The 27,300-nt window shown below is 44.5% G+C and overlaps 1 protein-coding gene across 1 annotated transcript in view; it reads right to left on the bottom strand.

The window, feature by feature from the left end:
• SMC3 (structural maintenance of chromosomes 3) overlaps nt 1-27,300 on the bottom strand; it is a 2,445,376-nt gene that overhangs the window by 950,736 nt on the left and 1,467,340 nt on the right. Inside the window, exon 17 of the mRNA XM_044056330.1 lies at nt 22,268-22,420. Coding sequence (XP_043912265.1) covers nt 22,268-22,420 — 153 coding nt within the window. The remainder of the gene's footprint in view (nt 1-22,267; nt 22,421-27,300) is intronic.

Below are 27,300 nucleotides of genomic sequence, written 5' to 3'. Positions count from 1 at the left end.
CATACACTCTTTAGGTACCATTGTAGTTTCCTCATATGCAGTCTGGCATATGGAATTAGTAGTATGCAAGATGCCATGTAGCCCAAGGCCTGCAGAATTTTTCTTGCAGGGAGTTGGGTCTTTGTTGCCATCAACTGAAAGTACTGAGTCAGTTGTCCTTGCTTGTCTGGCGTGAGATAAGCCATCTGGGCTGTTGTGTTCAAGCTGGCACCCAGGAATATTATCTGTTGTGAGGGCACTAGTTTTGATTTATTTTCGTTTACTGTGTACGCCAGGCAACTTAATAACTTTTTACGAACACCAGATGCTTTATAAGAAAGTCCTTGCTCTCTGCTTGAATCAGGCAGTCGTCCAGGTATGGATAAATTTGAATTCCTTTTTGCCTGCAAAATGCAATTACTGGTGCCAGGCACTTTGTGAAGACTCTGGGCACAGTAGATAAGCCAAAGGGCAGTGCAGAGAATTGATAGTGCATTGAACCAGCTAGAAATCTGAGGTATCTTCTGCAGTTTAGTCTGATAGAAACATGCAGGTATGCCTCCTTGAGGTCCAAAGTCATGAGCCAAGCTTTCTTGCCCAGCATGGGAAGAAGCTGCTGTAGTGTCAACATTCTGAATTTCGGAATATCCAGGTAAGTGTTTAGAGAAGAAAGATCCAGAATGGGTCTCCAGGCTTTGTCCTTTCTGGGAACCAGAAAGAGTCTTGAGTAAAATCCTTGTCCTTGCTCCTGTGGTGGTACCTTTTGAATAGCTCTCATGTCCAGGAGTGCTGTAATTTGTTTTTGAGCCTCTGCCCATTGATTTGGTGGCAGATTTTGCATTCCTTTTAACCTTGGCAGAGTGTGAAAGTGGAACCTGTAACCTTGACATACAATGCTGAGAACCCATTTGTCTTTGGTGATGCAATGCCAGTTGTGATAGAAAAGTGCCAGTTTTCCTCCTAAGGGGGGTTGCCAAGAGAGAGCTGTTTGGCAGCTGTAGTGGGAAGTCATTGAGTCTGTGACTGGAAAGGACCAATTCTTTGTTGGCCAATTTCTGCTAAAACGAGGAGGCTGAACCTGTAAGAAATCCTTCACCGTTTGCATAGATTTTGCCTTATTCTCCATCTTCTTTAAAACCTCCTCTGCCTCAACTCCAAACAACACATCCCCGGCTGCAAAGGTGCATCCAGTAATTTTGCCTTAACATGATCTGGTAACGTATGTTCTTTTAACCTAGCATGCCTTCTAATGACAGAGCCTGTAACTGCTGCTCTACAGGAGGACTCTAAGGAATCAAATCCACATTGCAAAGTATGTTTTCCCACTTGTTCAGCTGCATGCAATAAATCCTGCATTTCTTTAAAACTAAAAGGATCCGAATCTGGAAGCATCTTTTGTTTCAACTGAGACATCAAAAATTGCTGATATTTTAGCATGTGAAACTGGCAATTTAAGGCTCTCAATGCTAAAGTTGCAGGCATATATACTTTCTTTCCCCATCTGTCTAATGCTCTGGAATCTCTGTCAGAGGGAACTGGGTTTTTTGCTGATGAGGCCTTAATCCCTTTGGGTCCCTGATAAATAGTTTCAGGGTCAGCAACAGGGTTTTTATACAGAAATTTGTGAGAGTCAGGGACTCTAATATCCATCAGGTTTAACTGGGGCTGGAGGTAAGGAGTCAGGGTTTAAGCTGGATTCAGTGTACACATCATCCACAATATCTAACACTGGCGGAATAGCCAGGGGTCTGTGTTGAGGCAATAAAAGGAAGTCTCTGAGCCTTTTCTTAGATTCTGAGTAATCCTGGCCTTCCCAATGGAAATGCTCCCTCATGGTATGTAAGGTCTCCCCAAAGGAGTAGTCCTAAGGCGGAGAGGCTGATGGAATTGACTCCTCAGTATCAGAGTCCTCATAAGGGGGTAAAGAATATCCTATGTCTGAGGATGAATCTGAAGAAATGGACACCTGGTCGGAAGATTCATAGTCTGCATCCTGTCTGGGTCTTTTATCAGGAGGGGGATGGGTCCCCCTGATCAGGGTGATTAGGTCTTCGGCCATTTTGAGCATTTGTTTCTTAGGCATGGAAGCCTGTCTTGGAGAAAGCTGTATCTGTTTCTTTGTTTTTAAGGGGGCCTTAGACTTAGCAGAGGATTTAATGGTTAACTGGGTAGGTCTGAAAACACACTCTGAAGCTGTGGATTGCTCAGCTACTTCGGTTCCCTCTGTAGGGTTAGTTTAGGTGGGCTAAAAACCTAGTGTATCCGAAGGCCCAGCCAGCTCCACGTGGGAGTCGGAGGTGGTCTGCGGAAGCGGTCGTCAGGGGCTGCGTAGGCGCCTCGCAGAAAACCGGAGAACCGGCGACCAGCCTAGAAGAGACCTCGTCAGTTTTGGGCCTCGGATGCCTGTCCTTGTCTTTGCGCTTTTTATGTATTCCGGTCGTCGGAAGTTCCGACGGCATGGTGTAATTGAATTTTCTGCCAAAATAGTGTCGGGCAAAATCAAACAGACGTTTAATAGTGCGCTTGTTAAACCTAGCACAAAACCGACAACCAGTGATGTCGTGGTCTGGGCCTAGGCATGGAATACAATAGGAGTGGAAATCCTTATGAGGTATTTGCTTCCTATAAGAAATACAGTAATTAACTTTTACTGACATCGGTCTGAGGCAAGAAAAAGTTTCCCCAACGGGGTACTTAGCTTTGTAGAAGACTTCGGTTCTGGATTCGGAATGAAAATCTCAGGAGTCGGCCGACCGGCACTTGCGAACTGCGTTTGCTTCGGGCACCGCGCAGCAAAAAAGACTGAAGAAAATTGCGTCGGCTGCATCTTATATACCCCTGTCACACTGACATCAGGGAGGAGACGACAGCAACCAACACCGGACCAAGACTTTGGAACTCAGGCTGACTGGGGAACTGCCTGACGGCAGGATAACCCAAGTGTAATGACTGCAGCAGTGTAACAAGATGAACATCCAGGACTGCAACAGTGAATACACTTGAACATCTACATCTATGGTAAGTGTAAACAGCTCTACTATGTTCTTCGTGTTTCACTGTTGCAGTGATTACACTTGGGTTGATTCCCAAAGCTGAAGAAAAGGTGGAGGCAGTCGAGAAGAATTGGGGCTGGCAAGTATGACCTGCAGGACTGCTGTTGCAAAATCCACCCTGGATTTGGAAAAGATAGGCAGGTGGTAATGTTTGGTGAAGGTGTGAACAGTACTCCAGGTAGCATATTCCAGAATGTCCCTGGTAGGGACTCCCCTGAGGAATGCTGTAGAGGTAGAAGTTGCCCTGGTGGAGTGCGTTCTGACCCCCTGAGTGGTTGGTTTCCCATGGTGTTTGTAACAGAAATGGATACAGTGTGCTATCCATTTGGAAATGGTTTGTTTTGATACGGCCTTGGCCTCTGCCCCGCTGCAAAACTGACTAGTAACTGGCCAGATTTCCTGAAGGGCTTTGTCCCATCAAGGCAGAATCTAAGCTGTCTGTGCACGTCCAAAAGAGTGCAGGATCTTTTCCTCTTTATTTTGAGGATTAGGGAAGAAGGTTGGCAAATGGATAGATTTGGTTGAAAGCTACACTGGACACCACTTTAGGCATAAAAGTAGGGTTAGTCTTGAGAGAGACCCTGTCAGCATGAAAAATAATGAAGGGTTCCACAGCCATAAGAGCTTGCAGCTCAGACACTCTTCTTGCTGAGGTGATGGCCAGAAGAAAGGCTGTTTTCCAAGAGAGGAATTTTATCTCTGCTGATGCTGCAGGCTCAAAGGAGGGTAGCGTGAGCTTTTCCAGTACAAAGTTAAGGTCCCAAGCAGGGATGGGGGCTCTCTTTGGTGGCCTTAAGTTGTTGGCCCCTCTCAGGAACTGTTTGATGAGAGGGTGAGAAAAGAGAGGTGTCTCAGTGTTGTAATGAGCCGAGATGGCAGAGGCATGGATCTTAATGGAAGAGAAGGATAGGCCTCTGTGGAGTAGATCTGCTAGGTAATCGAGGATTAGAGGTAAGGAGGGCAGTGCTGCATAAGTTCCTTTAGAATGAATCCAGTAACAATACCTTTTCCACTTATCAGCATAGGATTTCCTTGTATTGGGTCTTCTGGCTTTAAGAATGACATCCAGCACTTGCTTGCTTAGGCTGGTCACTGGGGGAGAATTCAAGGGATAAGCCAGGCTGCAAGGCTCAGGGTTTGTGGATGTGGATTCAAGATCTGTCCCTCCTGCTGAGTAAGGAGAGTTGGGATATGGGGTAGGTGCCATGGTGGCACTGGTGACAGGCTGCACAGTAGTGGGTAAAAGTGTTGACGTGGCTAGTCTGGGGCAATCAGGACTGCCCTTGGTCTGTCCTGTCTTATCTCGAGTAATATTCTTGAAAGAAGAGGGGGAAATGCACAGATTGATAGGTTTACCCACTGGAAGGATAGAGAATCCAATTTCCAGGCCCTGTAGTGAGGCGTCCTGGTGCAGAATTTGCTGAGCTGGTGGTTGTAGGGGGAGGCAAAGAGGTCCACCTCTGGGGTCCTCCATTTAAAGTGCTGGGGTCTAATTGCCACTCGTGTGGGTCTAGCAGATTTCTGCTTAAGTCTGCCAGAGAGTTTTGTTTGCCTGGCAAGAATTGAGCTTGCAGATGGATAAGCATGTCCAAGGCCGTGTTCCACAAAGTCATGGCTAGCCTGCAGACTGGGTTCCCCCCTGCTTGTTGATGTGCCACATAACTGTGGTGTTGTCTGTTTTTATTAGCAGGGGTCCTGGTGAGAATTGGGATTTGAAAGCTGTCAGAGCATGCTGAAAAGCTAGCATCTCTTTTTGGTTTATGTGCAGATGAATTTGACTAGGGCTCCAGTGGCCCTAAATGCACATGTCGTCCAGATGTGCCCCCCAGGCATAGTCTGATGTGTCCGTGGTTAGGGTCTGGGTGGCGTGGGGTTGTGTAAAAGGTAGCCCCTTGTTGTGGTTGGATGCTGTTGCCAACCAAAGAAACTCTGTCCTTAGACAAAGTATGATAGGTATGATGGTTTCCAGGTCCTGAGAGTGTTGGCACCAAAGGCTTTTTAAGTACCACTGAAGTTTCCTCATATGAAGTCTGGCATATGGAATTAGTAGAATGCAAGAGGCCATGAACCCTAGAGCCTGCAAGAGTTTCCTTACGGATAGCTGGGTTCTAGTGGCCATTTGACCGAAGTAGCCTGTTAGATGGGCTTGTTTTTCTGGAGTAAGGAATGCCATCTAGGATGCTGTGTCCAAGCTTGCTCCCAGGAATACAATCTTTTGACTGTGGCCCAGTTTTGATTTCTTTTCGTTGATAGTGTACCCCAGGGAGGTAAGGAGGTTCTTTACAAATGTCAGGTGCTGCAACAGTTTTTCCTGACTGTCTGCCTGAATCAGGCAATCATCCAAGTAAGGGTATATGTGAATTTTTCCCTGTCTGCAATAGGCAATGGCTGGAGCCAGGCATTTTGTGAAGACTCTGGGAGCAGTGGATAAACCAAAGGGAAGTGCAGAGAACTGATAATGCATAGATCCTGCCCTGAAACACAGATATTTCCTGCAGGAGTCCCTGAAAGGGATGTGCAGATTGGCTTCTTTGAGGTCTAGGGTGGCTAACCAGGCATCTTTAATCATCATAGGAAGAAGCTGCTGAAGGGTGAGCATTTTGAATTTTGGTATCACCAGGAAGGTGTTTAGAATGGAAAGAGCTAGGATTGGGCACCAAGTGCCCTCTTTTCTGGGTACCTGGAAGAGTCTGGAATAAAACTCTTGACCTATCTGTTCAGCAAGAACAGGCTGAATTGCCCTTATGGAGAGCAGGGAATGAGCTTGGTTTTGGGCCTCTGCCCACTGGTTTGGAGAAAGGTCTGGGAACCCTTTTGGGGTTGGCAGAGTGTGTGGAAGTAAAATTTGTACCCCTGGGATACAATGTTGAAGACCCATCAGTCTTTGGTGATGGAGGTCCAGTTTTTAACATGGTGGGCAAGTTTTCCTCCTAGGGGCATGAGCAAATCGGGCAGAGCTGAAGAGGGGAGTTGAGAAGTCATTGTGAATTATTTCCGTAATGGGGTGGCTTAGCACTCCCTGCCTTAGAAGTGGAGGTACTCCATTGCTTGGATCTCTGCATACCCCGAGACTGTAATTCGGGTGATCTGTTACCCCTTGGTCTAGTTTGAGATGGCCTTAAGGGGCCTGGAAAGGACCAATGTTTCGAAGGGCAATGCCTACTGAATCTTGGAGGCTGCACTATCAAAAACTCTTTGACTGTCTGCATAGATTTAGCTTTTTCTTCCTTTTTTAGAACCTCTTCTGCCTTGGTGCCAAACAGATTGTCCTTATTCAAAGGAGCATCTAGTAGTTTTGATTTGACATGGTCTGTCAAGGTCTGCTCCTTAAGCCAAGCATGCCTTCTCAATACAGAACGAATGACTGCTGTCCTGCAAGATGCTTCTAGGGCATCAAACCCACATTGCAAGATATGCTTGTTGACTTGGCTGGCAGAATGCATAAGCTCCTGTAATTCCTTATTTTCTACACAGTCTGTAAAGGTAGATAATTTTTGCTTAATAAGTTCCATAGTATGTTGCTGGTATTTCAGCATGTGAAACTGGCAATTCAATGTCCTAATGGCGAGAGTTGCAGAGGTGTATAGCTTTTTTCCCCATCTGTCTAAAGCTCGGGAATCCCTGTCCGAAGGGGTGGGATTCTTAGCTGTAGTGGCTTTTATTCCTTTAGGGCCTTGAAAAATGACCTCTGGGTCAGCAGAAGGATTTTTGAAAATAAATTTGAGAGAGTCAGGGACTCTGTAGTACCTGTCTGGTTTCCTTGGAGCAGGGGGTAAAGTATCAGGAGTTACACTGGATTCCATGAAGACATCATCCACAACATCCAGAAAAGGAGGGATAGCTAAAGGTCTATGTTGTGGCAGCTCTAAAAATTCTCGGAGTCTCTTTTTGGACTGAGGATAATCCTGGCATTTCCAGTGGAAATGCTCTCTTAAAGTATGTAGGGTTTCACCAAAAGAAAAATCCTCTGGAGGGGAAGCTGAGGGAATGGATTCCTCTGCATCTGAATCCTCATAAGCAGATAAAGGCAAGTCTTCATATTCAGTAACCTCAGAGTCGGACTTCAGGTTAGTTTAAACTGCTGGGGACAGGTCTCTTTTTCGCTTAGCAGGGGAAGGCTGGCTTCCCAAATTAGCATGATCAGGTCTTCTGCCATTTTAAGTATTTAAGGTTGTGGCAAGGAAGCAGGTGTTTGAGTTTTGGTCATTTTTTTAGGCGTCGCTCGTACTCTTGGCCTTCGAAACTCAGTAGTTTTAGACAGAACTGAAGACGTGAAAGTCCTCGTTAGTTTGTGGCAAATATCGGTAATGCGAAGAACTTTCTCGGAAGCCGGTGCCTGCACAGCGGCTTTGGACCCATCCAAGGTAGAGACATCAACAGGTTCCGTAGTCAAATCAGAGTCTCGCGGCATACCAGACTCCGAACGGGTCTCGGTAGCGGCCTGCGAATCCACTGAAGCGGGCATCAGGGGCTGTGCTAGCACCTCACTGAGCACTGGCGAACTGGCGACTAGCTTAACGGAAGCATCGTCGTCAGTTTTGGACCTGTGCAATCTGTCTCTATCTTTATCCTTACATTGTTTAGGAAGATCGGTAGTCGGACGGCTTACCAAAGCCATTTTGAAATACGGAGATCAAGAGCGAAAGAATTTAGTGACAAAAAGGGCTCGACGACGAAGATTTCGAGCATTGAACAAGGTGCAAAAAGTACAGTTTTGTACCTACCATAAATGTAGATGTTCGAGTGCTAATACAGCTGCAGTAATCACAGATGGGTTTTCAGCCGTCAGGCGGTCCCTCGGTCGGCCGAATTCCAAAGTCTTGGTCCGGCGTCGGTTGTTGTCACTTACTCTTCTGATGTCAGTGAGGCCAGAGTATATAAGACACAGCCGACGCCATGTTCTTCAGTCTTTCTTGCCCCAGATGTCAGGTGCCCCTCAAAAGGAAAGCAATACATAAATAATGCTTATCTACATATACAAGCAATGCAATATAAACCAAAATCAGTGGAAGCAAGCAAATAAAACATAGCAGGATAACCCAGTCAGGTAGTATGAAGAGGTCAATAGGCCCCATGCCTTTACCAAGTGGGGAAGGAGGGAGGGAAACCTGTACTGCAGCTGTATTAGCACTCGAACATCTACATTTACGGTAGGTACAAAACTGTACTATGTTCATCGTGCATACAGCTGCAGTAATCACAGATTGGTAGAGTCCCAAAGCTATGCATAGGGTGGTAGGTACTAGGAGGAACTGGGTTGAGCCAGAAAGCCCTGCAAAACAGCAGTGGCAAAGCCTGCTCTTGTTCTGGAATATAAAGGCAGGTGGTAGTGTTTTGTGAAGGTATGTACAGAACTCCAAGTGGCTGCCTCCAAAATATCTTTGGTAGGACTCCTCTGAGGAAGGCTGTAGAGGTAGCTGTGGCCCTGGTGGAGTGAGATCTGATACCTGTAGGAACAGATTTCCCATGATAGGAATAACAAAACCGTACGCAGTGGCCAATCCACTTGGAAATAGTCTGTTTTGTAACTGGTTTTCCTTGAGCCCCTACAGCATAGGACACAAAAAGTTGTTCTGATTTCCTGAAAGACTTTGTTCTGTCCAAGTAAAAACGTAGCTGCCTATGGATGTCTAAAGAGTGTAGCAGCCTTTCCCCATTGTTTTGAGGATTGGGATAAAAGGTAGGGAGGTGTATGGCTTGATTTAAGGCTACCCTGGATACCACTTTTGGCATAAATGATGGGTTGGTGCAGGAAACCCTGTCCTGATGGAAAATGAGGAAGGGCTGCACCGCCATGAGGGCCTGTAGTTCAGAAACCCTACGAGCTGAAGTGATGGCCAGAAGGAAGGCTGTTTTCCAGGACAAATATTGCAAATCTGTTGAGGCAGCTGGTTCAAAAGGAGGCAATGTTAATTTTTCTACTATGTAATTAAGGTCCCAGGCTGGTATTGGTTGCTTCCTTGGAGGTCTTATATTCTTAGCCCCTCTGAGGAACTGTCGTAAGAGTGGGTGAGAAAATAAAAGAGGATCCGTGTTGAATTCTGCAGAAATGGCTGAGGCATGTATTTTTATGGAGGAGAAGGAAAGTCCACTGCTCAGCAGCTCAGCTAGATACTGTAATACCTGAGGCAAGTTCAGTTTTCTAGGGTCCTGGCCTCTTCTCTCATTCCAAGAGCAAAACCGCTTCCATTTTGCGGAGTAAGCTTTTCTAGTAGATGGCCTTCTGGCCTCCAAAATGACATCCTGCACCTCCTTGGAGAGTAGGGTCTGTTGTGGTGTTAAGGAATTTTCCATGCAGCGAGATTGAGTGTTTTCAGCTGACTGTGAAGGGTTTTGTAGCTGTGCTGAGTCAGCAGAAGAGGCATTAGAGGCAGGGACCAGGGAGGAGTATGTGTTAGGCTCCTCAGGAGTGGATACCAGTGTTGCCTTGGCCAATCTGGAGCAATCAGTATCATCCTCGGTTTGTCTGTTCTTGCTTTCAAAAGCACTTTGGGCAGAAGAGGCAGAGGTGGGAATGCGTAAACTGTCCATGCTGTCCAACTGAATGAAAGGCGTCCACTCTCAGGCCTTTGGATGAAATGTCCTTGAACAAAACTTTTCAATTGATGATTCCTGTGGGAGGCAAAAGATCTATGTCTGGCCTCCCCATGCTTGGATTATTTCTGTAAACACCTGAGGATGTAACTTCCATTCGTGTGGATCTGTCATATTTCTGCTTAGATTGTCTGCCAGTGTGTTTTCCAATCCTGGCAAGTACTGTGCTTGAAGTTCGATTTGTCTTTCCAGAGCCAAGTTCCAAAGAGTCATGGCTAGTCTGCACAAGGGTATGAATGTGTTCCTCCTTGTTTGTTTATGTACCACATTACTGTGGTGTTGTCTGTTCTTATCAGTAATTGTCCTGGATGCAGGAAGTCCTTGAAAGCTGTAATCGCATTTATTACTGCTAGCATTTCTTTTTGATTGATGTGAAGGTGCTTTTCCTTTTGGGACCATCTGCCCTGAATGCACCTGTCCTTCATGTGCGCCCCCCAGGCGTAATCTGGCGTCTGTGGTTATGACTTGTTTTGCTTGAGGCTTGCAGAATGGAAGGCCTGTGTTTACTTGACATGCTTGGGCCCACCATAGAAACTCCTTTTGCAAACATGGAATTATTGGTATAATTGTTTCCAAACTGTGACTGTGTTGAGACCATAGATTTGTTAGGTACCATTGAAGTTTCCTCATATGCAGCTTTGCACATGGGATTAGAAGAATGCAAGATGCCATGAATCCCAGAGCCTGCAGGATTTTCCTTGCAGTAAAAGCCTGGTACTTTTTGCTAGTATTTTGAAGCACTGAGATAGTTGCCCCTGTTTTTCTGGCGTAAGATATGCCATCTGGGTGTTTGTGTCCAAGTTGGCACCCAGGAAGGTTATTTTCTGAGATGGTGTTAGCCTTGATTTCTCTTTGTTGATTGTATATCCCAGAGAAAGCAGTAACCGTGTCACATATGCCAGATGTTCCAGACGTATGCGTTTGCTGTCCGCTTGGATCAGGCAGTCGTCCAGATAAGGGTAAATTTGTATCCCTTGAAGTCTGCAGTAGGCAACCACTGATGCCAGGCACTTTGTGAATACTCTGGGCGCAGTAGATAAGCCAAAGGGCAATGCAGAGAATTGATAGTGGATTGAACCTGCAAGAAATCTGAGGTATCTTCTGCAGCTTTGTCTGATTGGGACATGCAGGTATGCCTCCTTGAGGTCCAATGTTATCAGCCAAAACTCCTTGCCCAGCATGGGAAGAAGTTGCTGTAATGTGAGCATCTTGAATTTTTGCAGTAGAAATGTGTTTAGGATGGATAAGTCCAAAATGGGTCTCCAGTCGGTTCCTTTCCTTGGTACCAGAAAAAGTCTTGAATAAAAACCTTGACCTTGTTGATGCGTAGGTACCTTTTGAATAGCTCTCATGTTTATGAGCTTTGAAATTTGCAGTTGTGCCTCTGCCCTTTGATTTTGTGGCAGGTTTGGCATGCCTCTCATTTTTGGAAGAGTGTAAAATTGAAATTTGTAGCCTCTGTTTATAATGTCCAGTATCCATTTGTCTGTTGTGACAATATGCCAATTGCTTGCAAATAATGCTAGTTTCCCTCCCAAAGGTGCTGCCAGCTGAGACCTGCTTGGCATGGAAATGAGGGAGTCATTGGGTTTGCTTCCTGTATTGTTGTGCATTGTCTTCACCACGTCTTGGTGCTGGAGTTTGCCATTGTCTGCCTCTATATGATCCTTGAGATTGCCCTCTGCCCCTTGTGCGTCTGTATCTACCTCTTTGGGGCTTGTCAGTGGCTGGAAAGGACCAGTTTTTTGAAGGCCAATTTCTGCTAAAACGTGGTGGTTGGACCTGTAAGAAAGCTTTGACAGTTTACATAGATTTGGCTTTTTCTTCCATTTTCCATAGTATATCCTCAGCATTAGTACCAAATAGTACATCCTTTTGTAAAGGAGCATCTAGAAGTTTAGCTTTCACATGATCAGGCAAATTTTGTTACCTAAGCCAGGCATGTCTGCGAATGACTGATCCTGTAGCAGCCGCTCTACTGGAGGCCTCCAGGGCATCATAACCACATTGTAAGGTGTGTTTACCCACTTGCTCAGCACTATGCATCATATCCTGTAACTCTTTTTAAATCTGGTTGTTCAGGTTGAGACATTTTGTTCCTTAGTTGTGATAAAGTACAGTTTTGTACCTACCATAAATGTAGATGTTCGAGGGCTATTACAGCTGCAGTAGTTACATATGGGTTTTCAGCGGCGGCGGTCCTCGGTCGGCCGAATTCCAAAGTCTTGGTCCGGCCGGTTGTTGTCGCGTACTCTTCTGACGTCAGGGAGGCTAGAGTATAAAAGACACAGCCGGCGCCATCTTCTTCAGTCTTTCTTGCCCCAGATGTCAGGTGCCCCCAAAAAGGAAGGCAATACATAAATTAGTGTAATACACAAATGTAAGCAAATAAAACATAGTAGGATAACCCAGTCAGCAGGTATGAATAGGTATTCAAAACCCCAAGGTCTTACCAAGAGGGGAAGGAGGGTGGGAAACCTGTACTGCAGCTGTAATAGCCCTCGAACATCTACATTTATGGTAGGTACAAAACTGTACTATGTTCATCGTGCATTACAGCTGCAGTAGTTACATATGGGTAGAATCCCAAAGCTATGTATAGGGTGGTAGGTACTATACGGAACTGGGTTGAGCTAGAATGCCCTGCAGAACTGTAGTGGCAAAGCCTGCTCTAGTTCTGGAGTATAAAGGCAGATGGTAATGCTTTGTGAAAGTATGTACAGAACTCCAAGTGGCTGCCTCCAAGATCTCTTTAGTAGGCACTCCTCTGAGGAAGGCTGTAGAGGTGGCTGTGGCCCTAGTGGAGTGAGATCTGATACCAGTAGACGAGCTTTCCATGATGGGAATAACAAAGCGTGTGCAGTGACCAATCCACTTGGAAATGGTCTGTTTAGTTACAGGTTTCCCTTGACCCCCCACAGCATAGGAAACTAGGAGTTGATCTGATTTTCTAAATGTCTTGGTTCTGTCCAAGTAGTAGCGTAGCTGCCTGTGGATATCTAAAGAATGAAGCAGCCTTTCCCCTTTGTTTTGAGGATTAGAGTAGAAGGTAGGAAGGTGGATGGCCTGGTTTAGGGCTACCCTAGATACTACTTTAGGCATAAAGGAGGGTTAGTGCAGGGAAACCCTGTCCTGATGGAATATTAGGAATGGCTGCACCGCCATGAGGGCCTGTAACTCAGAAACCCTACGAGCTGAAGTGATGGCCAGTAGAAAAGCTGTTTTCCAGGACAAATATTGTAATTCTGCTGAAACAGCTGGTTCAAAAGGAGGCAATGTCAATTTTTCCAGTACATAGTTAAGGTCCCAAGCTGGTACTGGTTGTTTCCTTGGAGGCCTTATGTTCTTAGCCCCTCTGAGGAACTGTCGCAGTAGAGGGTGTGAGAATAAAGGAGGATCCATGTTGAATTCTGCAGATATTGCTGAGGCATGTTATCTTGATTGATGAAAAGGAAAGTCCCTTGTTCAAAAGTTCAGTTAGGTACCGTAACATCTGAGGCAGGTTTAATTTTCTAGGATCCTGTCCTCTTTCTTCATTCCAACAGCAAAACCGCTTCCATTTTGCGGAGTAAGCTTTCCTTGTAGATGGTCTTCTAGCCTCCAAAATGACATCCTGCACTTCTTTGGAGAGTAGTGCCTGATGTGAAGTTAAGGGATTTTCCATGCAGCTAGACTGAGAGTTTTCAGCTGACTGTGAAGAGTTTTGAAATTGTTCTGCGTCAGCAGTAGAGGTGTTAGAGGCAGGGGCCACGGAGGAGTGTGAGTTAGGTTCCTCAATAGTGGATACCAATGTTGTCTCGGCCAATCTGGAGCAATCAGTATCATCCTTGCCTTGTCTGTTCTTGCTTTCAGAAGCACTTTGGGCAGCAGAGGTAGTGGTGGGAATGCATAAACTGACCAAGTTGTCCATGTGAATGAAAGCGTCCACTTTCCAAGCCTTTGGGTGGAAGGTCCTTGAGCAAAACTTTTAATTGATGATTTTTGTGGGAGGCAAAAAGGTCTATGTCTGGCCTTCCCCATGCTTGGACAATCTCTGTGAATACGTCTGGATGTAGCCTCCATTCGTGAGGGTCTGTCATATGCCTGCTCAGAGTGTCTGCCAGCGTGTTTTCCATTCCTGGTAGGTACTGAGCCTGGAGTTCTATTTGTCTTTCCAGAGCTAGATTCCAAAGAGTCATGGTTAATCTGCACAAGGGGTATGAATGGGTCCCTCCTTGTTTGTTTATGTACCACATTACTGTGGTGTTGTCTGTTCTTATGAGCAGCTGTCCTGGATGCAGGAATTCTCTGAAAGCTGAAAATCCCTTTATTACTGCCAGCATTTCTTTTTGATTTATGTGAAGGTGCTTTTCTGTTTTGTGCCATCTGCCTTGAATGCACCTGTCCTTCATGTGCGCCCCCCAGGCGTAATCTGAGGCGTCTGTGGTCATGACTTGTATAGTTTGAGGCTTGCAGAATGGGAGGCCTCTGTTTACTTTGCATGCTTGAGCCCACCATATGAATTCCTGTTGTAGGCAGGGAATTATTGGAATTTCCACTTCTAAGCTGTGACTGTGTTGAGACCATAGATTTTTTAGGTACCATTGAAGTTTCCTCATGTGCAGCTTTGCACATGGGATTAGAAGAATGCAAGATGCCATGAATCCCAGAGCCTGCAGGATTTTCCTTGCAGTAAGCCTGGTACTTTTTGCAAGCATTTTGAAGTAGTGAGATAGTTGCCCTTGTTTGTCTGTTGTTAGGTAAGCCATCTGAGTGTTTGTGTCCAAGTTGGCACCCAGGAAGGTAATTTTCTGAGAGGGTGTTAGTTTTGATTTCTCCTTGTTGATGGTGTATCCCAGAAAGCAGTAAGCGTGTCACATATGCCAGATGTTTAAGAAGTCTGAGTTTGCTGTCCGCTTGGATCAGGCAGTCGTCCAGATAAGGGTAAATTTGTATCCCTTGAAGTCTGCAGTATGCAATCACTGATGCCAGGCACTTGGTGAATACTCTGGGCAGTAGATAAGCCAAAGGGCAATGCAGAGAATTGATAGTGTTTTGAACCTGCAAGAAATCTGAGGTATCTTCTGCAACTTTGTCTGATTGGGACATGCAGGTATGCCTCCTTGAGGTCCAATGTTACCAGCCAAAACCCCTTGCCCAGCATGGAAGGAGTTGCTGTAGTGTGAGCATCTTGAATTTTGGCACTAGAAGAAATGTGTTGAGAATGGATAAGTCCAGAATGGGTCTCCAGTCGCTTCCTTTTCTTGGCACCAGAAAAAGCCTTGAATAAAAACCTTGTGCTTGTTGGTGCGTAGGTACCTTTTGTATAGCCCCATGTTTAGGAGCTTTGCAATTTGTAGTTGTGCCTCTACCCTTTGATTTTGTGGTAGGTTTGGCATGCCTCTCATTTTGGAAGAGTGTGGAAATGAAATTTGTAGCCTCTGTTTATTATGTCCAGAATCCATTTGTCTGTTGTGACAATATGCCAATTTTTGCAAATAAGCCAGTTTTCCTCCCAAAGGTGCTGCCAGTTGAATTCTGCTTGGCATGGAAATGAGGGAGTCATTGAGTTTGCTTTCTGTATTGCTGTGCACTGTCGTCACCACTTCTTGGTGTAGGTGATTGCCATTGTCTGCCTCTGTAGGATCCTTGGGGTTGTCCTCTGCCCCTTCGGCGTCTGTATCTGCCCCTTTGGGCTTTGTCAGTCGTTGGAAAGGACCAGTTTTTTGATGGCCAATTCCTGCTGAACCTTGGTGGCTGAACCTGTAAGAAAGCTTTGACAGTCTGCATAGATTTTGCCTTTTCTTCCATTTTCGTAAAATATCCTCAGCATTACCACCAAAAGGACATCCTTATGTAATGGTGCATCTAGAATTTTTGCTTTCACTTGATCTGGAAGATTTTGTTCCCTTAGCCATGCATGTCTCGAATGACTGCTCCAGTGGCGGCTGATCTGCTGGAGGCCTCTAGTGCATCATAACCACATTGTAAGGTGTGCTTGCCCACTTGCTCAGCACCATGCATCATATCCTGCAACTCTTTTAAATCTGGTTGTTCAGGTTGTGACATTTTGTTTTAATTGAGATAACAGAAATTGCTGATATCTAATCATATGAAACTGGCAGTTTAAGGCCCTCATGGCAAGGGTGGCCGAGGTGTAAACTTTCTTTCCCCACCTTTCTAGAGATCTAGATTCCCTTTCCGAAGGCAGAGGGTTCTTGGCCGTGGAAGCCTTAATTCCTTTAGGGCCTTGAGAAATAGTTTCAGGATCTGCATTGTGGCCTTTATAGAGGAACTGATGAGAGTTAGGAACTCTGTAATACCTATCTGGCTTAACTGGTGCAGGAGGCAGAGAATCAGGATTTAAACAGGCCTCAGTATACATCATCTAAAACCTCCAAAACAGGAGGGATAGCCAGAGGCCTATGCTGAGGTAACCAGAGGAATTCCCTGAGCCTTTTCTTGGAGTCGGAAAAATCCTGGCCTTCCCAATGGAAGTGCTCTCTCAAGGAGTGTAAAGTTTCCCCAAATGAAAAATCCTCAGGGGGGGATACAGAAGGAATGGACTGCTCTGCATCCGAATCCTCGAAGGAGAATAAGACTGTTCTTCAGCATCAGAATGTTCTGATAAAATGGAATCTTGGTCAGAAGGAGGAGAATCCTCCTCTACTCTGGGTCTCTTGTCAGGAGGGGCCTGTGAGCCTCTAATAAGAATGATCAGGTCTTCAGCCATTTTAAGCATGTGCTTCTTAGGCGTGGGCCCAGGTCTTGGGCCTTGTGAGGCAGGCCTAGAAAGTTGCTTGGCTGATTTAGCTTTGTAAAAGCCTTGATGGAGAAGGAAGATGAAGGCGAAATACACCATGGGTGGATGTAGATCTATCCACATTGGTGGGTTCGACAAGAGCAGGTGCTTGGTAGTAGTCTGAGAAAGGGCCGAAGAACCAGCGGTCTCAGGCAGAGAAGACCCGGCCGATGGAGTGTCGTCGGTAGTCAGGGACTTCAAAGGCGTCTCACTGACAACCGGTCCACGTGGAGCTTGTTTGGCGTGGTGTCGGTGGAGACCGCAGTTCTCGACTGGCGGTCCTTTTCTTGCGTTTTCTGGACATAGCGGTAGTCGGAGTATCCGGCGACATTTTATAGTTAAGCTTTTCCAAAATAATGTTGGCGTGCTCCGCCCGGCGGCTTGATAGTGCGTTTATTGAAAGAAGCACAAAGCGGCAGCCGAGGCGTCGTGGTCTGGGCCCAAACAAGGTATGCAAAGGGAATGGAAATCCTTATGCGGTATTTGCTTCCCACAAGAAATACAATTATTAACTTTTTCTGACATCGGTCTGAGGCAAGAAAAGGTTCCCCAGCGGGTACTTAGCTTTGAAGACTTGGTTCGAAATTTTTAAGTAATTCAGGAGCTGGCCGACCCGGCACTTGCGAACTGCTTCTGCTTCGGGCACCGTCGCGGCAAAAGACTGAAGAAGATGGCGTCGGCTGTGTCTTTTATACTCTAGCCTCCCTGGCGTCAGAAGAGTGCGACAACAACCGGCGGACCAAGACTTTGGAATTCGGCCGACCGAGGGACCGCCTGCCGGCTGAAAACCCATATGTAACTACTGCAGCTGTAATGCACGATGAACATCAGGTACTGTTGATATTTAATCATATGAAACTGACAGTTTAAGGCCCTCATGGCTAGGGTGGCCGAGGTATATACCTTTTTACCCCACCTTTCTAAAGATCTGGATTCCCTTTCTGCAGGAAGTGGATTCTTGGCAGTGGAGGCCTTCAATCCCTTGGGGCCTTGTGAAATGGTTTCACGGTCAGCATTATGGCTTTTGAAGAGAAATTGGTGAGAGCTGGGTACTCTGTAATACCTATCAGGTTTGACTGGTGCAGGAGGCAGAGAATCAGGGTTAAGACAAGCCTCGAATAGACATCATCCAGTATGTCCAAAACAGGGGTATAGCCAGAGGTCTGTGTTGAGGTAACCAAAGAAATTCCCTAAGTCTTTTCTTGGAATCTGAAAAGTCTTGGCCTTCCCAATGGAAGTGTTCCCTCAAGGTGTGCAAGGTTCCCCAAAGGAAAAATCCTCAGGAGGGGATACCGAAGGAATGGACTGTTCTGCATCCGAATCCTCAAAAGGAGAATAAGAGTGTTCCTCTGCATCAGAATGTTCTGATAAAATGGATCCCTGATCAGAAGAGGGAGAATCTTCCTCCACTCTGGGCCTCTTGTCAGGAGGGGGATGAGAACCTCTGATAAGGGTAATTAAATCCTCAGCCATTTTTAGCATCTGTTTTTTAGGCATGGGTCCTGAAGATGGGCCCTGTGCAACAGGCCTCATGGGATGCCTGGCTGCTTTGGATTTAGTAAAGGCCTTAACTGAAAAAGAAGATGAGGGCCTAAATACACCATGGGTGGAGGTGGACTTGTCCACATTAGTAGGCTCTACATTAGCAGGGGCTTCGGTAGTAGTCTGGGAAAGGGCCGAGGACCCAGCGGTCTCGGGTACAGAAGACACCGCCAAAGGAGTGTCGGTAGTCAGGGACTGCAAAGGCGTCTCGCTGAGAACCGGACCACGTGTAGCCTGTTTTGGCGTGGTGTCGGCGGGGACTGCGGGCCTCACGTGTCGGTCCTTTTCCTTGCGTTTTTTGGACAAAACGGTAGTCGGTGTCCGACGACATTTTATAATCAAAAGCTTTACCAAAGTAGTGTTGGGCGAACTCCGCCCGGCGGCTTAATAGTGCGTTTATTGAAGGTAGCGCAAAAGCGACAGCCCGAGACGTCGTGGTCTGGGCCCAAACAAGGTATGCAGAGGGAATGGAAATCCTTATGCGGCATTTGCTTCCCACAAGAAATACAATTATTAACTTTTTCTGACATCGGTCTGAGGCAAGAAAAGTTTCCCCAACGGGGTACTTAGCTTTAATGAAGACTTCGGTTTCCAATTTTTTCGTAATTCAGGAGCTGGCAGCTTATATACTCTGGCCTCACTGACGTCAGAAGAGTAAGCGACAACCGACGCCGGACCAAGACTTTGGAATTCGGCCGACCGAGGGACCGCCTGACAGCTGAAAACCCATCTGTGATTACTGCAGCTGTATGCACGATGAACATCCAACAGCAAGGTACGTCGTGGTCTGGGCCTAAACAGGTGATACAGTAAGAATGGAAATGTCAGTGTGGTATTTGCTTTCCACAGGCGAGAGAATTGTTAACTTTTTCTGACATCAGTTAGAGCAAGAAAAAAGGATCCCCAATGGGGTACTTGGGTTTAGAAGACTTCAGGATGATTCAATTTGGAAACAAAAACTCAGGTAGTGGCTGACCGGCACTCGTGCAAAACGTTTCAGCTTCGGGCTCCTCGGCAAGAAAGACTAGTGTAATGGTGTCGGATGCCTGTTTTTATACCTCTGATGACCTGACATCAGTCCTGGAGCGACAGCAAGCGATGCAGAAATACTAAGTCTCTGGCATTCGGGCTGACTGAGGGCGACCTGCAGGCGGATAACCCAAGTGTGACGACTGCAACAGTGAAACACGAAGAACATCTGGTCCTTGTATGGGGGACATCCAAAAGTTCTGAAGGTTAGATCAGATGGCTGGGTGACCACCTGTAAGCATAATTACCATACATTATGAAGCACACTGTAATATTTGCTCTTTTCAAGCCTTAACCTCTCCTTGCAGAAAGAACAAATACTAGATTTTCTTAATCTCATCAGATATACAGTACTCGTACATAGGAATTTTCAGTGAATACTCACTTTTTTTCTGACAATTTTGAACTGCATCATATATTTCTGTGCCATCTATTCACACTACTGACTATAAAGAAAAGAAATGTCAAAACATTTACATCATTTTAATACATATGGTACTTACTTTCAAAGATATTAAGGAAAGTTTTTTTTTCTAGATGTATTTTGTGTTTCTTTAACCAATGAAGCTGTGAAATGACAGAGCCTGGAAACACAAACAAATACACTGGCAGCACAGTTGTTGACTTTGACATAATTCAGACAAGTACTTTTGCTCTTTAAAATTATTTTCAAATCCTATTAACAGGTCAGCTAAATGGTACAAATTGATTTTACCCATAAATACCAAGATATAGGAAAATTAATGGAGTTCTATGGCAAACATCATTTGAAGATTTAGATGAGGACAAGCAGTAAATATTACAATCTGCACGTTCAACTTCATCTTCATTACCCTGCAAATTTTCTCTTGGAAATTCTCACTAATATTTCTATGGGTTATAGAAGGTGCTGTGTCAGCTGGAGATGTGATACAGTGGTAAAAGCAGACTGAAAACACATTTTTTACTCCTGAGAGTCTGATGGAGTTTTAGTTAAAAATCAGCAAGCAGGATTGCATCAGGTAGTGGCAAGCCTCATGATCTTTGGCCGCTATTTGACAATGCACTGAAACTACAGATAGAATAGATCAGCCCCAAAGGTGATAGATAATCAAAAAAACAGAATGGAAAAATACTATCCACAATTTTTCCTAGTCAAGACTCATCACTTCTCACACAGCTAAAAGCTTTATCTGTGCATTAGTCTATAAAATGCATATTTCCTTACTGTTCCCAAACAAACGTTTTTCCCAATCAAAAAAGCCACCAAAATCAGCACTCATAAAACCTGCTCAATATTCCATTTCATAAACTCCAGACCATACAAGATGACCAAAGACGTTCTGCACTCTCATACATATTACTCTTATAAACTTCACATCACATTCAAGTCATTAACATCTACAACACCCCACCTACCATCGTTTCAGGACACAAGATAACCTGACTTTTTCACTTCATTTCAAATTAAATCTTCAGGAATGTTCAAATTTTCACAGCTTCTCTGACTCCCAATGCCTCTAATTAACACAACTTTTCCAATTTCCTACTATGGCACTTCTGCACTGCTCTAACTAAAAGCTAGTATCTTAGGTCTGCAAATAGTTGATCTGATGCACATGCAGATTACATAGAGTGGATGACCTCAGGCTGATGGCCACACCAAGGCCCTCAAGTGCCTTTTGGTCTAGGTAGGCCTTCACATTCTGTGATCACTAAAGGAGCATTTTTTTCCCTGAAAATCTCAGAATGATTATAGTTGTTCCTACCCAAAGCCAAAAAGACAATGTAAATGAAAACCTTTAGGTGGAATATGCCTTCCACAAGCATGCCTGTTAGTTAATCTTTCTGGTGTTTTCTATGACTTTAGAACTCTAACCAAAATTTTAAAACAAAAATTTAACAGCCGACTAGGAACCAATCCTACACAGTTCAATTAATATATACAATGCAATACAGGAAATCCAAACTATGTATTTATTGTCTGGAAAAGACAGATTCATGGATGGACTGACAACCAATCATTACTTCTAACAGAACAGAAAAATGGCGAAGTGAGACATACTTCAGAAAAATGCCTTGGGGAGGAAAAAAAGTACAGTTTGATGGGAGTCTCCACAAAGGCAGCATGTCAGGTCACTAAAAGCAGTTTCTCAAAATCAAAAAATAAACAGTTCACTTGAACTACTTTTGTTGACAGTGGAGACTGCTTTTTCCCCTCAATGTTGTAAGACCTTGGAGTTGCTGTATATAATTCTGGGAGTGGGGTGTCTTCAAACATTGGGGTAGCAAGAGGTTCCCCCCTTGAAAAAAAATCTATTAAAGTTGGCTGAAGGTGGTTTTGGTGAGCTGCTTTCTATTTTTTTTGCTTTCGCCGAAACTACCTTCAGCGAGTTGAAGTGAATAAGTCTGCAAATATGCAGAAATTAAGCTGGAAGGAAGACATATCCCACTGGACAGTTCTAATGATTAGGGATGCAGACCATAAAGCAGTGATTTCTTAAAATGAACATCTTAAAAAGTAATATTATAGGCCACAATATTTTCCAATCCTGACAATTCAGACATTACTTGCTAACTTAATTGTGAAGCTGCAGTATCATAGTAAAACAAGCATTTGCTGGCTCCACTGATTATAACCAAGCTATGATGGCACTTCACATGAACTGAATTCTAAAAGGAGCCTAATTGTTGCAGGAGCCAGAAAGTGGGGGATGGGCTTGAAGTGGCCAACACTTGTTTGCCCATACCAAGTGGAAGGAGGTGGCATAGCCTATCACAACACACTAGAAGATACTCTTGCCTGAAAGAGGTCAGGAAATGTGTCCATGTGTAATGAGTTTGTGTGAAGCTCACACCATGCAGCATATAGCGATGCACCTAAAAATGCTGCATGTGTTTAAGGACAAGCGTTATACGATACATCAGTCACCAAAGGGCATAAATTAGGAAACAAATCTCAGCTGCATGAATGATGGTCCCTCATAACCATCTCTTATCCATGGAATAATAATGGGCCTAAAATTTGGGAAGACCGATAGTCAGCAAGCAGGAGACATTTTTTTTTAAATACACTAAAACATATACACGTGTACCAACTATTAGCAAAATGTAATACTTTAAATAATACTGCATTTTCTTTTTGTTATACGCTAAATGTTAAGAATCTGCAATGAAATTAACATTCATTTGCTACCCTACTTTTTATTTCACTCAGGTGTATGAGCATATCTAACATCTGGAAAGTACACTTACCGGGTAACGAAAAATGAATAAAATATAACTAATCAAAATACTACAGAAAGGATATTTTCAATATTTCTGCGCAAATTATCATTTAGTTTTGCTTCAAGTTCGATTAATTCCTCTTCTGTTTTTCTGACATCCTTTTGAAGTTCTAGTCTGGATTTTCTGGTGTCATAGTACCCACCAGTCAAGGCACCACGATGGCTTACCTGATCACCTATAAATGAAAAGAATTAAGTTAATTGAGGCACAGAAAATCATACCTGGCACTATTGAATAAGTTAACAGGTGGAAGAAACAATAAAACAGTCAAGATTACACATTGTCAGAGATGCATTCAGGAAACAAATTAACATCTTACTATTGTATTTTATTTCTCCAATTCCTTCCCAGTATTGTGGTGAGGATCAACCATTAACCTACATCAGCAGTAAAACAATGCCAGGGAGAAAGACCAGTTTCTTGCCACCACTTTCCAGTTTCTTCTCTGAAGAACTAGGAGGCATGTGTGTAACAGCCTGAAAGGGCTCAGAAAGAGGTTGCAAAAAAGAAGGGGTTTCAAAAATCTAGGAAATGACCGACTCTCAACATCGCTCTTCTCATTTAAACTTCTTTGCAGAGGCCAAGCCACCCCCCCGACACCCTGAAGTTATATACCGTGGATATAAAAAGTGTACACACCCCTGTTAAAATACCAGGTTTTTGTGACATAAAAAAATGAGACCACAATAAATATTTTCAAAACTTTTCCCACCTTTAATGTGACCTATAACCTGTACAACTTAATTGAAAAACAAACGAATCTGTTAGGGGAAAAAATATAAAAAATAAAAAAACGTAAAATACGCTGGTTGCACAAGTGTGCACACCCTTAAACTAATACTTTGCGGTGTGTGCACATGCTTAAACTAATACTTTGTTGAAGCACCTTTTGATTTAATTACAGCATTCAGTCTTCTTGGGTACACACCTGCCATCAATTAAAGAGATTGAATAACCCCAAATAAAGTTCAGCTGTCCTAGCAGGATTTTCCTGACATTTACTCAGTTGCCTGCTACAGCAAAAGCCATTGTTCACAGAGAGCTTATAAAGGATCAAAGGGATCTCTCATTGTTGAAAGGTATCAGTCAGGAGAAGGGTACAAAAAAAACTTCCACGATACTGGATACACCATGGAACACAGAGAAGACAGTCATCAAAAAGTGGAGAAAATATGGGACAACAGTGACGTTGCAAAGAACTGGACATCCCTCCAAAATTGAAGAAAACACAAGACGAAAACTGGTCAGGGAGGCTGCCAAGAGACCTACAGCAACACTGAAGGAGCTGCAGGAATTTCTGGCCAGTACTGGTTGTGTACTACATGTGACAACCATCTCCCGTATTCTCCATATGTCTGGACTATGGGGTAGGATTGCAAGACAGAAGCCTTCTCTTACACAGAAAAACATCTAGGGCCGACTAAAATTTGCAAAACTATACATCAAGTCTCCCAAAAACACGTGGGAAAATGTGTTCTGGTCTGATGAAACCAAGGCTGAAAGTACAGTTTTGTACCTACCATAAATGTAGATGTTCGAGGATTCCCTTGCTGCAGTCCTGACAATTGGGTATAGTCCGCGTCCCAGTCGGCCCGAATACCAGAGTATAAGGCTGACGTCGGTCATGGCGCCTTAGACTGACGTCAGTACGTCAGGGTACTAATGCGCATGACCGACGCCATTTCCTCAGTCTTTTCTTGCCCCAGATGTCAGAAGACCCAAAAGACAAGTCCCAAAACAACCTGCACCAAAAACATGTACAATATATACAGTAATATATATACAAAAATATAAGCATGTAAACTCACCTACACAACCACCCTGAAACACAGAGGGAAGGAGGGAGGTAAATTGGACTGCAGCAAGGGAATCCTCGAACATCTACATTTATGGTAGGTACAAAACTGTACTATGTTCTTCGCCTTCCCTTGCTGCAGTCCTGACAATTGGGTAGAATCCCAAAGCAGAGGTAAGGAGGCTGGCAATTTATAAAGTAGCAGGAGCTGACAACATGTCTTGTAAAACAGCTGTGGCAAAACCAGCTCTAGTCTTAGAGTATAGGCAGGTGATAATGCCTAGAGAAAGTATGCACTGAACTCCAAGTAGCTGCTTCCAGAATATCCTTAGTTGCCACCCCTTAGAAATGCTGTTGAAGTGGCAGTAGCCCTAGTGGAATGAGGCCTAATCCCAGCTGGAACCTCTTTGCCATGATGGGAATAACAAAATGCAATGCAAAAGCCAATCCACCTAGAAATAGTTTGTTTTGACACAGGCTTGCCCTGTGAACTTAAAGCAAAAGAAACAAGTAACTGCTGAGACTGCCTAAAATCTTTAGTCCTGCTCAAATAATAACGCAATTGCCTGTGTACATCTAAAGTGTGCAAAATCTTTTCCCCTTTATTTTGAGGATCTGCAAAAAGCGTAGGCAATTGGATAGTGTGGTTTAAAGCCACACTAGAAACCACCCTAGGCATAAAGGAAGGATTAGTGCGTAATGATACCCTGTCCTTATGGAAAATCAAAAAGGGCTCTACTGCCATAAGGGCCTGCAACTCAGATACCCTTCTTGCAGAAGTAATAGCCAACAGAAAAGCAGTCTTCCATGACAAATATTTCAATTCAGCAGTAGCTGCAGGCTCAAAAGGTTGTAGAGTAAGATAATCCAACACAAAATTGAGATCCCAAGCAGGAGTAGGAGCACTACGTGGGGGTCTTATATTCTTTGCCCCTCTAAGAAACTGCTTGAACAAAGGATGCGAAAACAAAGGTGGGTCACACTCATAGTGAGCTGAAATTGCTGCAGCATGAATCTTTATGGAAGAGAAAGACAAACCTTTGTCCAATAATTCAGTAAGATATTGAAGAGCCACACTCAAATTAGGCTCTGAAATCTCCAAATTCTTTGCTGTACTCCAAAATAAAAATCTCTTCCATTTTTCTCATACACTCTCCTAGTACTAGGCCTTCTAGCTTCCATAATCACATTTAAAACTTGTTGAGGAAGCTGAGACCTGCCATGCTTCAACACAGAATATGCCAGGCTGTGAGATGAAGAGATTGAAGCTTGACATTGAGCAGATGACCGTCCTTCTGAGATAACAGATGAGGAATCAGAGGTAAAGGCCATGGAGGCTTCTTTACAAGACTCCTTAGAAGTGGGTACCAGTGTTGCCGAGGCCAATCTGGAGCTATCAAAATCATCCTTGGCCTGTCCTGTCTGACCTTTAGTAATACCTTTGGAAGAAGAGGTAGAGGTGGAAAGGCATAGACATGAAGGTTTTCCAACTGAAAGACAGAGCATCCACTTTCCAAGCTGTGTGATGAAACCCCTTTGTGCAATACTTTGGCAGCTGGTGGTTTAGTGGAGAAGCGAACAGATCTATGTCTGGAGTTCCCCATGACACTGTCAATTTCTGAAATACATGAAGATCCAGTTTCCACTCGTGGGGATCCATGATTTGTCTGCTTAATACATCTGCTAGGGAGTTCTGTGCTCCTGGCAGAAACCTTGCCTGAAGAGTCAGTTGCAGGCTTAGCAGTCTCCCATAAAATCATTGCTTGCCTGCATAGAGGATAAGAATGTGTTCCCCTTGCTTGTTGATGTACCACATGACAGTTGTGTTGTCTGTCAGAATCAACACCTGCCCTGGAAGAAGTAACTCCTTGAACGCCATCAATGCAAACTGGACTGCTAACATCTCCTTCATGTTGATATGTAGATGCTGTAGTCTGGCAGGCCACTTGTCTTGTATCCACTTTCCATTTAGATGAGCTCCCAAGCAGTGTCCGAGGCATCTGTCGTTAAAATCTGACTCGCCTCTGGCCGGGTCACAGAGAGTCCCTTGTTTAGGTGACATTCCTGAGCCCACCACAAGAATTCCTTTTGAAGGCAAGGTATTATTTGAATGACAGTGTCCAAATCTTGGCAGTGCTGTGTCCATACATTTTGAGATACCATTGCAGCTTCCTCATATGCAGTTTGGCATTGGGAAGCACCAGAATACAAGATGCCATGAACCCTAATGCTTGAAGGACTGTCCTTGCAGTCAGCACGGACTGATGAGATAGTTGGTGGAAGTAAAGTGACAGACTCTTTTGTTTGTCCGGGGTTAAAAAGGCCATCTGGGCTGCTGTATTCAGTCTCACACCCAGAAAGCACATGTCTTGAGAGGGTACTAGACTGGACTTTATTTCGTTCACAGAATACCCTAGGCATCTTAGCACTGCTATGACATATTCCAGATGCTGTAGAAGGTGTTCCTTTTCTTGAGCCAGAATCAGGCAGTCGTCCAAGTAAGGATAAATTTGAATGCCTTGAAGCCTGAAGTAAGCTATCACTGGAGCCAGAACCTTTGTGAATACTCTGGGCAGTAGATAAGCCAAAGGGCAATGCAGAGAACTGATAATGAAAATCTCCAGTTCTAACCCCCAGATACTTTCTGCAACTTAGCCTTATGGGCACATGAAGGTAAGCTTCCTTGAGATCCAAAGTTACCATCCAGTGATCCTTGCCCAGCAGAGGTAACAGTTGCTGTAACGTCAACATCTTGAACTTGGGAATGTCCAGATAAGTGTTGAGGATAGATAAATCCAAAATTGGTCTCCACGTGTTCCCCTTCTTTGGTACTAGGAACAGGCGAGAATAAAATCCGAAGCCCCTTTCTGACACAGGGACTGGCTGAATAGCCCCTATCTGGAGTAACTGAAAAACTTGCTTGTGAGCCTCTTTTCTTTGTGGAGGAGGAACATCTGGCATGCCTTTGAAAGGGGGCATTGTGTGGAAATAAAATCTGTACCCGTGATGAATGATATCCAGCACCCATCTGTCTTGAGTGATTAAATCCCAATTTTCTTTGAAAAGAGACAATCTTCCTCCCAAAGGAGCTGCCAGACGAGAGTCCACTGGCAGCTGAAAAGGCAGGTCATTGGTTCTGCTTACGAAAGGACTGACCCCTGCCCTCACCAGAAGTCTGAGCAGGTGAACTGTCTGATCTAGGCCTAAACGAACCTTGAGCCCTGCCCCTACCACGTCTAGACCTACCCCTAGACTGGGAA

The sequence above is a fragment of the Protopterus annectens genome, chromosome 14.part0, assembly GCF_019279795.1.
Source record: "Protopterus annectens isolate FY-2018-M chromosome 14.part0, PAN1.0, whole genome shotgun sequence".
Taxonomy (NCBI): domain Eukaryota; kingdom Metazoa; phylum Chordata; order Ceratodontiformes; family Protopteridae; genus Protopterus; species Protopterus annectens.
This window is presented reverse-complemented; position numbering and strand designations above follow the sequence as displayed.